This window comes from Ornithodoros turicata, chromosome 1, assembly GCF_037126465.1.
Source record: "Ornithodoros turicata isolate Travis chromosome 1, ASM3712646v1, whole genome shotgun sequence".
Lineage (NCBI taxonomy): Eukaryota > Metazoa > Arthropoda > Arachnida > Ixodida > Argasidae > Ornithodoros > Ornithodoros turicata.
The window spans coordinates 1,249,861-1,261,129 of NC_088201.1; the positions used below are offsets into that span (position 1 = coordinate 1,249,861).

General features: G+C 43.9%; 1 protein-coding gene across 4 annotated transcripts; it reads left to right on the plus strand.

The window, feature by feature from the left end:
- The first annotated feature begins 58 nt into the window (after positions 1-58).
- LOC135377256 (Golgi reassembly-stacking protein 2-like) lies at positions 59-11,236 on the plus strand. Of its 4 annotated transcripts, none has more exons than XM_064609565.1 (9): positions 59-242; positions 458-538; positions 608-811; positions 3,327-3,413; positions 5,622-5,752; positions 9,872-9,956; positions 10,642-10,726; positions 10,794-10,835; positions 10,938-11,236. In XM_064609565.1, the coding sequence occupies exons 1-9, from the start codon at positions 180-182 to the stop codon at positions 11,084-11,086; spliced, it is 927 nt and encodes a 308-aa protein (XP_064465635.1). In that variant the 5' UTR covers positions 59-179; the 3' UTR covers positions 11,087-11,236. The 4 variants fall into 4 exon arrangements, with proteins under 4 accessions (XP_064465635.1, XP_064465634.1, XP_064465633.1 ...); XM_064609564.1 differs by having other exon boundaries at positions 60-242; positions 10,791-10,835; XM_064609563.1 differs by having other exon boundaries at positions 61-242; positions 10,794-10,853.
- Positions 11,237-11,269: the final 33 nt, after the last annotated feature.

The window sequence follows — 11,269 nt, forward strand, 5'->3', positions numbered from 1 at the left end:
CGAAAGTAACAATAAACGTTCGTAGAGGTATGTCCAAAGAAGGCGTAAAATGAGATTGCTAGGTGGGCTGGGGTAGAGATAGTGGGGCTAGATCCCTTGCCACGTCAAGTTACGTTTTAACTGTGTTGTGTGGATGAATTTTTATCTCTCGTCTTGTATAGAAATAATATTTGTAAAATATGGGTGGATCTCAAAGTAGCGTTATTCCGGGAGGCGGCACCGAGGGTTATCATGTTCTCCGAGTAAGAAAGCTTTCTCTTTTTCTCCTTTTTCCACTATGATACGTATGTGTACATCTCGAGGAATCCATTCGCTTGTTTTGATGGCTAAGTTTTGATGGGCTCTTATGGGGGCATTTCAGGGGGATTTTCTTCAAACTTGGGGGGTATAACGCTTTCTCAGTGTCCTTTACAAAAACATTCTGTTGACAGAATCTCGCGATTCCAATCCACTGCAGGTGCAAGAAAACTCTCCCGGTCACAAAGCCGGCCTAGAAGCCTTTTTCGATTTTATCGTTGCCATTGGAAAGACGAGATTGGTGAGCGCAATTTTTTTTTTTTTTTTGGCAGCTAAGCTTCCAACTAAAGAGGTTCTTATTTCTTCCCAGAATGAAGACAATGATGCATTGAAGGACATCCTGAAGAACAATATTGAGAAGCCAATAGTGATGACAGTGTACAGTAGTAAATCCCAGACGGTGCGAGACGTGGAGATTGTACCCTCCTCCATGTGGGGTGGCCATGGGCTCCTCGGTGTCAGCATTCGTTTCTGTTCCTTTGAGGGAGCCAATGAAAACGTGTGGCACGTTTTGGTACGTCAGCTTTTCCAAAATTTCCTTCCAACAAGTCTGGCCAGCGTATACTTATTTTCGATTAATCAAATAAGGGAATACACATCGGTGGATCTGTACTACGCTAGAGAAAGTAAATACAATTATGTCACGCTTATCCGTGAGCAGATTAACCGGAAATCACATTATCTGGTTCATCGAAGTCCCGTTAGCAAGTACAGGAAACAATGTTGTTGATATGTTTACAGAGATTGCTCCCCATTTTGATGCAAGAGATTGACCATTCAAACGGCCATTCAAATCACAAAGTCTACAATCGATGGCATTCTGCGGGAACAAGAAATGCAGACGCTGTAGACAGGCGGGGTGACATGACTGGAACTAAAAACTCCCTCTTAATGAAATTTAAACTACGCTTTAAATGTGCTTTCAACTGCAGTAGAGCCTCAATTATATTCCGGAAGAGATACAACCGAGAAAACCCCAATTAAGTTGTTCTACAGGGTGCTGTTTTTATTTAGCTGCGCCACATTTTTAATAGAAAAAAGCTACGAGAGCAGCATAGCTATAACTACCTAGGGGTACGTATTTCCTGGAACCTGAGTTGGAACACTCACATAAACACGATGATGAGGAAGGCTTTGGTACATCGAGTGTCACATCACAAACCTTGCATTTGCTCGCATTTAAAACCTGCCAGTTCAGTTTGGAATCCGTACACACCATCGAATATTTTGCAGCTTGAACATGTTCAGAGATGAGCTCTTGGGTTCGTATTAAACAAGTACCGCCATATGGCCTCTGTTTCACCTCTTTATGCTCTCGCTCGTGTGGTCACCCTGGAATCCTGTCGTACGAAATTATCAACGGTAAACTTGGTATTGATAACTCCAAGTACATCTCTTACAGTGAAACTAGGATGGTTCGTTGCCGTCATTGTCAGAGAAATGCATTTAAATACTCCTACAAATGAGTGGAATGTATTGCCTCAAAGTGTTACGAATGCTCTAACACACTTTTTGTCTGATCTTGGAATGTCCGTTTGAGTGCTTACTGTGTGTCCTAGTTGCATACTATGTTATATGTCAGCACTGTTGTGTGGCTTTAGTATACAGGGTGTTTGCTCGAATGTGTGCAGAAATTATATTTAAAGCGAGCGATAAAAGAAGAGCGCGAGTGGTACTTTTCTGCCACTTGAGTAAGAACCAGGTACTGCTTCACTAGTAGCACCTGTTTCTTAATCATGTAACTGAAAAATAGCGCTCCTTTCTCTTTTATCGCTCGCTGTAGTGTCACCTATAGGATTATAGCTGCGTTTGTTTGTGCACAGTGTGCCGACTGTTACCCCATTTCTGCAGCGACTGTCAACATACATGAATAGTCTAAAACTACAGGATGACTGATTGCCCCTTTAGTCAGGGGCTTTCGGGCAAAGGGCAGAATGGGAGACTGGAATCGTGATGGATTTTGCAAAAATCCCGTTTCAGGACTGTCTCACTTTTGCCCCCTAATTAAAGAGCCAATTAATGAACATCTGTCGGGGAGGACATACCCAGTGTCATCGTGTTGTGCTCTCGGGAAGATTAGACGCAGCTGTGTCATGAAAAACACACTTTTGTACCTACAGAAGTGTGTTTTTCATGACAAGCTTTTTCTTTTTTTTTTTTTTTCATTCTAAACAGTGCTGTTCAGGGCGTCTTGTCAGCTTTTGTTGAAACAACTATGCACTATTTAGTAAAGATGGGACGAATCCACGAATCTCTAATCTTTCGAATCCTTTCTTTAAAAAGAGTTTAAGAAGCCAAGAAAAAAAAACTTGTACTGGTGATTGTTTCGAAGCAGAATATGATACATTTGTGTAATAAAAAAAACAATAATAATAGTTCAGTTTCGAGAGAAAGTATGCCCATGTAGTTTACTTAACATATTGTTCATCGACAACGAGAAATACATAAATTCTCGAGTCCATTTCTACAAAGCTAAAGCAACAATCGAAAGCAAAACCATATTACTTTTAAACTTATAGTGTAACAGTTCCTGCCTGAACTCTTTCAGTCTAGAGCAATGTAAACAAACAAACAAGAGAACACGCGTCGGCCAATGAGGCAGTTTGAAAAAGAAAGGAACAAACGTGGTTGGTGGATTCGAAAGATTCGATTCGCCGTTTTGGGCACTGGGATTCGGATTCACGAATCTCGAATGCTTGTCTAGGATTTGAGGATTTGGCTGGAACATCCCTACTAAATAGTAGGGATGTTCCAGCCAAATCCTAAACGACTTATCCATAACTTGATCCATCTGCTTTACAAGCGCGCACGCTTCTATGCCGCAATTAGAAGTAAGCCCGGCCTATTGAACCCTGGAAGCAGAAAGTAGGAAAGTCCCACGTAGCGGTGGGATCCCCCCAAAAAAACGGAGGTGGCAAAATTTTGCTTCCGGTTGTTTATCTGAGTTGTGAAAAAAATAAAGGACGAGAACCTGGAACCCTATTGATGTTGTGGGCGAAAATTCTTAACTCCGTTTATCTTCCCAAAAGGACGTCAGCCCCAGTTCTCCGGCTCAAGCTGCCGACCTGAGGCCGTACACTGACTACATAATCGGATCGGATTCTGTGCTGCACGAGGTTTGTGTACTTTGTATACTTTGAATTGAGCTTCCATTTTGAAAACATGTTCTTTTCTCAAGCCACAACGCGCGGTAAGGATTTCAATTTTTATCTTTCCATTATCTCGCTCGCGCACCCTCAAAAATACGAAATTTTGCCACGTATAATCACTAATACAACCACGGCTGCAGATTTTGGTTACAAAGGGAATTGTCGCGTTAACCGAAACGATGTGTTACGAGTCATACCATACCCTTTACGTAACATAAGGCTGACGTGGTTTGTATACAATGCAAATGGAGGCATTTTAAAAGAATATCTGGATAAAGCCAGACTTGCTTAGATGTGATCCGATGCAAGTATTTCGATAGCCTTATGTGAGCATCCTTGACGATGGTCCTCTCCAAGGAAGCATTAAAAGTGTCCGTCACAAGGCAACCACTTCTCCAAACCTATATCTAGAGATCTCTTGACCTAGTTGGCAAGTGGTGGGTCGCCCTTTAAATCTGACACGTATTCACCTCTTGATTCCTGCAGTCAGCTCCATCCATTAAGAAGGCATACCAGTCTAGAAGCAACTCCGATTTTCCCCGACACTAGATGGCGCCACGCTCGCCTCCGAAAGAATCCCCATTGTGCACGATTGAGGTCGCGAGTTTAAGGTGGCACGCTCCCTTGCGCTGTTTGTCGAGAGGTAAAGTGTCGGACTTTGCGGCGGAAGGTCCGCAGTTCGATTCGGAACACTCGCGACTTTTTTGCTCGTCTCCTATTGCTGTACGACTACTTTATTTTTATATTGTCGTTATATATTTACGCTATAATTATTGTTTCGACGAGTCGCTGGTGCCCGTACTGACTGATTATGGAACTTTTAGTTGCTCTTTGTATTGTTGTACTAGTGCATACTTGCTATATGCCGACGTATAAATGGGATCGGATGGTGCGGATGGTAATATGGGCAATATGCACACAGATGGTATTATAAACGAAGGTTGCCAGCACCGAGTCTGAGCACTAGTCGACTGCCAATTAAAGAAATCCGGAAATGGCCATGGAAAGGTTACGTCATAGCTCGCCCGATATATCTGTATCTCGGAGTAGAGCCCTACCCAGGCTTTTGTACTGGTCTCCAAGGCCACGCTGTAAGTTTGTGAGCCACGAAAGTAAAGGGGAGAAAGAGAGAGGATGGCAGCCACCTCCAATCTCCTCGCTTGCTTGGAAGATGGATACCGTCAAAATGTTCCGCACGGTTTCTCCTGCATGACAGCAGATGGCGACACAGAGTGACGTGGTTCACAGGATTTTTAGTCATCGTATATGTGTACTCATATTTCGTGTTTGTTTATAAAAACGAAGAGTGGTAGACATATAAATTTGGCATCTATCGATTCCCGAAATATTGAGAGAAAAAATAAATGAGAAATTTTTTCGCAGTGGCTAGAGAAGTTTAACAAAAACCCGTTCAAAGAGGGACGAGAAAGAATTTGCATTTTTCTTCCGCATTCGCGCCGTCGCCGTAAAATACGTACGACGTGTTTCAGAATTGTTTCGACGTAATTTAAGTTAATCTCGTCTTCCTCTTTAATGAAACCACCCGCGTTAAAATCTGCGCGGTGGTTACCGAGAAAAAGCGCAAAACGTGTTCCATAGGAAATACATTGGGACAGAGAGCTGGTATGCCCTCTTAATGCTTCGTATCAGGCACGAATTTGTTTCGTATGACTGCAGCAGATCAGCATGACCATATGACCAAGGGCAGTCATCCTGGACCTGTGTCCAAAAGTTGTTTTAGGTCAGGAGGAACACTTGTACACCGACCCAATTCGTGTGGAAGGTAAACGAACATGGTTCGCATGCGGAGGGTGGTCCCGAGAAAAAGTGTCATAAAGCATGAAGTGAAGGTTGCGGAGTTGGAATGATTCGGGAATCGTTCCAGATTTATCAGAGTTCGGAATGGGAATGGGCTAGTCCGTGTGCCACCCACACGGTCAAGGGGCCTTGTCTTTTTGCTTTTTCCGTCATGGGTAATGTGAATCTCCTCTATAGCACGGTTACCGGTCCCTTTTTGTTTTATTCATGGAATTAAAGGAATGCCCTGCATGAGATTGATGATTGGAAGAGCAAAATTTATCCACAGCCTGAAAGGAACGCAAGATGTTTTTGCCACAAAGTGTTTGCTTGTAACCTGCAGAGAAATGAAATAAACGAGTGCTTTTATGATGCCAGTCGGAAGACCTGTTCACGCTGATCGACGCCCACGAAGGAAGACCTCTCAAGCTGTACATTTACAATGCTGAGAATGACAGCTGCCGTGAAGTGAGCATCACTCCAAACAAGGGATGGGGCGGAGAAGGCAGGTGAGCTTTCGTTTGTCTCTCGCTTTCAAGGTCCGTTTGGCTGCTTTCTGCTGGGGCTACTGCCATAAAGGAGCCCCTCGTATGTGAGGGTGATTGCCTCCCTCGAATGACTGGTGGTGGAATTTCAGTGGTGCCGTTCTGAAATGTTGGAGGATCTGTAGGTAGCTCCTCTGAAATTAGTTTAAAGCAGCAGACATACAGGTTATGCTTAACAGCTTGTTGCTTGGAAACCCAGTACAACTATACAGGGTGTCCCAGCTTCCCCGTGTGTGTTGAGACAGCAGAGCAATATGCGCAAAGTGAAGCAACCCAAGCGAAATATCTATCAAGTCTGATGCATTCCTGTTAAGTGTCGTTTTTGCGGGTGCTTGGAACACTCGCTACGCCGCTGGGGAGAAGAATCGTTTTGTTTTTGCTCACGTTGACCCCTCGTGGACAATCAGACGAGAGAGGAGAAACGGAAACAGTTTGGAGGCTTTCTCCTCGTTTCTGAAGGAAGAGAGTATGGAACTACAAGATGACTAATTACCTAAAATTCATTAACCAACTCTTTAAGTAGAGGATTTTGAGCCAAAGCGAGATAACAGAACGGGAGACAATTCTCATTGAAAGCCATTCCATGTTTTAAAAAACCCTGTAAAGCGTACATGCATGCGTACAGGCAGTCGCGGGTGAGAGACACGAGCCCTGCGGGACGTAGAAGCTGCTCGGTGCCTTTTCTCTTCGTTTTTTTTTTTTCCATCTCGGCTCACGCACCGCTTCTACATGTTCCAGCTGTGCCGTTGGACGTCACTGGTCACGTGCCGTAGCTCGTGATACGCCGCGCCGTCTTCGGCTTTGCTTCGGCGCTCTTCGGACGTGGAGAGGGTTCTTTAAAGGTGTGCAGTACAGAGCCTCGCGCGTGCTGTCTGGGTTATCTGCGCTCGTCGTTCTTTCGCAGCAGCTCATTTTATTTGTTGTAGAAGACGTTGCAGCGACAAACTAAAAATATTTTTGGGGTCACTTCCACGCTCCTTTAAGCGCTGCTCCACGTGTCGGAGCAAGCCCGTAGCTGTATAGAAAAGAGACTCTGGAAAAGGCGCTCAGTTGTGTGGTTCCAGCAGTCCAAATCATTAGGTTTTCTCCTTTCCCAGTTACGACAAAGAAACCCAAAGTGAAGTTCTGGATCCGCTCCTCGGTTACGTAGTGTATGCTTTCCCAAAAGTCTGTTACATTCTCTAGCTCTTTCCTTAAACGATCGTCCTTGCATAAACAATCATTTTTATGTAGTTGGACAAATATAGTTTTTGTGGCTGATGAACTGCTACTTGAGAATAGATTGCTATACAGAAAAATGTAGCTAAATGAATGTCCTATCAAATGGCTTTAGAAAAGAAGCTATCCGTGTATTTCCAGAATTAATTTTGGAACAACAGAAAGCTTGCGAAGATACGCTTGTATATCGAACAAAAATATAAATGTAGAAATTCCAAAATATACAAAATGTTGCAAATTTTGTGAGAAATAGCATCCGCAAATGTCAACAGTCTGGGTTGAGGCGGTTTGTGAGCTGCGGAAAATAACATCGACAGTTGTGCCATTGAGTGATGGAGTTCCTTGAAGGAGTAAAACAGAAACAAACACCATAATTTCTGCAGAAAACATTAGTGCCACATTGATCTTTTTCGCAGCTTTTTCGTTCCTCCCGGTTGGTTTTGAGGCAGGAAGAACAGCAACAGTGCAAATTTTACATATCCTTATATTCGGGATAAAAATCTGATTATCCCAAACCTTAAAGAGCCATAATTTGTGTTCCGATAAAGTAAATCGACCCCAAATATGCTTCGAAGGCGAGTATTGCGCACTTTAGAAAGAGGTGAGTCGCGGGAACCTGACCCCCGACCAAGGTGAAATATCCACGCTTCCTCCTTGGCATGCTCCTTGCGTGCTCCTTGGCGCAGAGCCAGTTTCATAAATCTCCACTGCAAGCTAGCCTGTACCTGTATATAGATTGTGCATTTATATTTTTCAAAAAGGACGCGATGAGTTTTATGGTTATAGCCGTCCAAATGTTAAGGCTTTCTCCTTTCCCAAGTGAGAGTCTGGATTCACCCCTGGGTTATACATAGGGAGTGACTTTTTCGGGTTAAATGCCTTTCTTAGATTCGGGGGGTACAAATTGGGCGCTATTTTTAAATCTGTACTTCGGGGAGAAATCGGTTGATAATTGTGCCTTTGGGTGTCGTCGGGTGTTTTTGTTTCTCCTCTTGTTGATTAAGTTGTTTCCTAGTCTCTCTGTTTTGTTTGTTTGTTTTTTGACCTTCCAGCAGTAATCCCCGAAGGCATAGACAGCGTTGACACACATGGGTGTATTGTGTACAAGGGGGGGAACGTAAGTGACCCATTTTTACGTGCGTTACACGTGGCGACCTTTGTTCGTCTTCAGTGGAAACGTCACTCGAGGATTTCGTAGTGACTGGAATTCGGGGAGAAATCGGGTTTAACCCGAATTAGTCGGAGGTCAGTTCGGGGGGGAATAACCGGGTGGAATCGGGTTTAACCCGAAAATGTCACTCCCTAGTTATACAAGGTGTTCATTTTTATCCCTTAGAGTGCTTTTGCAGTTGAGCTATACGGCCAGGCAGATATCCTCGCTAAGAAAATATGCAGCTAGAAGATGACTAATTACCTAAAATTCATTAATGAACTCTTTAATTAGGGAATTTCACGCAAACGCGAGATAGCAGAATGAGAGGCTATCCTCGTTTGAAAGCCATTCCACATTGAAAAAAGTCCCGAAACATGCACATGATATGCAGTGAGCCGAAAGTGCAAAAAGCGCGCCTCAGGACCTTCGCCGATGGAGGCGTAACTGGGCTGGAAAGTGGCTTATTTGGCCTTCTGACGTGAAATGAGCGCCACGTCACCGCAGTTTCGGGTTCGGCTCATTTGCTTATCAAAATTTGGGGAATAGATATTTTAACGCGTGCGTGTGTTTCAGGCTAAATTTCTTCACGAAACAGGTACGGGCATGTTCCTCTCAGGTTTATCTAGGGAATACCACATTTTTGAAGCGATCCACTGATTTTTGGCAAATTAAAGTTTGTCTAATACGCGGTACATGGGGGTCATTGGGAGATGCAACAAAATCACTTCTCTCAGCACACACAGCACACAAGTTAGTACTTAGGAAGTAGCATAAGGTAATGGTGGGGTACAAAAAATGCACATCCCCTAAAAATACTCAACATTCATCCTGCGCTCACCATTTTGAACATGTAATCTCTGTAGTTGTATTTGATGCTGGTGGCACTCTTACCAAGCGCTTAGTCGAATTTCTTGGTCAGATTTATCTGTCATGCATGTACATTTTGCTAGGCTTTGTTGAAGTAAGCTTGGCCATTCTACGCGGGATGACAAAGAGTGCTTGCTTAGTGGAGCTCGACCGTCGCTGCTACTTTTTAAAAAATAAAAAAAGAATGCAATTTGGAATACTACGGGGTGTCCGCTGTAACTGTAGTCGGAATTTTGTAACTTACCACATTACCACAGATGTCAATGAATTCTATGCCGAGGGGGCCATCATATAATGGTGCAAGCAACCTTCCTTACCCAGGAGTGAACATTTTACAACTTTCAGAGAAAGGATCGCGGGACTGGAACGTGAGAACTGGTGCGTCATTATGGTAGAGCCCATTGGTTGGTTTACAGAGGAGGGAGAACTGGGAGAGAAGTGGAAAAGTAAAAGTTTGTTTTTTTTCTCCTCCTCCTCGTTTCACCCTGCAGAGCGAGTTGAGTGGGAATGTGCACATCGATGTTCGGGTGCGTTTGCATTACTTGTCGAGTCGGGTCACATCCTTTCATAATGCGTCACAAATAGAAAATGTTTGCGATGGCTTTCTGCGCTCCTTTAAAGTGCAGTACAATGATGAAAACATAGTGCGCTTATGAAATGGAACATTGCATACTTGTGGTATATTTTCAACTTGCAATTTTGTTTCCAATTTACCTCACTTCTCGATACTGCCATAAATGAATGCGTAAGCATCCCGTATTTTAACCGGTTGATGAGGAAATGGCAGCCAGATGGACCTTTCATTCGGTTATTTTTGGTATCCAGTAATAATGGGGTCCTTGCAGCCTAGGTTGCGGCATCGGCTACGGCTACTTGCATCGCATTCCAACGCGGCCTTTGCAGCCTGCAGCAGGAGACGGGTTCTCATCGGTGAGTTTAGAGCGCTTGTCAAACAATTGTTATCCACGTGAAGAAACCTGCTCATGTAGCGCATAAAAGAATCAATTTGAGAAGGGTTAAAATCCTACGAATCATATAGTTAGGCCAAAAAGCAATAAGATTTATTTACCACACGAGCTAACATAGCCCACGGGTACCTGCAAAAGGGAAGGAAAAGTTTCTACGAAAGCGTGCGAGAAACAGGAACGTGGTATATTCGGTTCTCCTCTTGAAATGTGGTTTTGTGCACATTGGCCAGACTTCACAGTGTGTTAATGAAACATTGGGCCAGCACAAAAACAACCCACATTCTAATTTACCAGCACATCTACAGTTATGCAAAAAATTGTGAACCACTTCGGAAAGAAACCCCCATCTTGTCCCGAGAGGAAAGGGCTCTCCTTTCTTTCCTCCGTGCATTGTGTTTCAGTTTATACGTCCTTCAAGTGTCTGGTGGACTCGTTAGCTCCTATGTCCCCTATGCTCCCTAGCTGCATCTGTGTTTGTTTGTTGCCCAAGCTCATGCTGTGTTCCTCATGTGAGGCATCTTTTCTATGCAAGATTCATGCAAGATTGTGTCATTATAAAGCATCTCGAAAAATATTCCACGGTGCACATTCCAAACCTTTTTAGAAGTGCTGAATGTCACTCATTCAGTTTTTGGCCGTCGCTTCAGGTGCAACTTTCAACACCTAGTGCCACAGTGACAGATACGACGGTCTCTCTTCCACAAGCTGTGCAAGTCATCGGTGATGTGACAGGTACGGAACACTGGCCAATTCTTTTTGGCGGTGTTACGTTTTTTTTTCTTTCTCCCTCGCTTAGCAGCGCCAGCCACAAACGCAGCCAGTTTAGCAGAGCCAGCAAACAGTGAGCCACCATCAGAGGGTCAAGTTACTTACTGAAGTCCTTACTGAAATGCTAGTTTTAAAGAGTGTATGCGACAACTAGGAATCGTATGTACCATTCCAGGGACCTTGACAACACCAATTAGTCTTCCGGGGATGCCTCCCATCACTGTAAGCGCCTCCCTGCCTCCCTACACGCTCCTCGGAAACACCACTGCTGGTAAGACACAGTTTCAGCTTGCGCAAAATGAACCCCAGGGAAGAAGAAACTAGAGCAGATAAGGCTTTTGGGAATGCTGACACTTTTTCTGAACCTTTTCAGGACCCAAGGCTCCTATGGCAGCACCACAACATTTGTAAGGAGACCATCATCTATTCAAAGGAGTTTTTGTGTACAACAAATAAATTAAGCTTTAGAGGGATCTTGATGCCTTTCAGTCTGAGCTGTTGCGAGTC

Coding starts and splice junctions, on each gene's coding strand:
- LOC135377256 (XM_064609562.1), top strand. CDS start 180: ATGGGTGGATCTCAAAGTAGCGTTATTCCGGGAGGCGGCACCGAGGGT. Junction 5,753..9,871: donor GGATGGGGCGGAGAAGGCAG/GTGAGCTTTCGT, acceptor GGGTCCTTGCAG/CCTAGGTTGCGGCATCGGCT. Junction 10,854..10,937: donor CAGTGAGCCACCATCAGAGG/GTCAAGTTACTT, acceptor GTACCATTCCAG/GGACCTTGACAACACCAATT.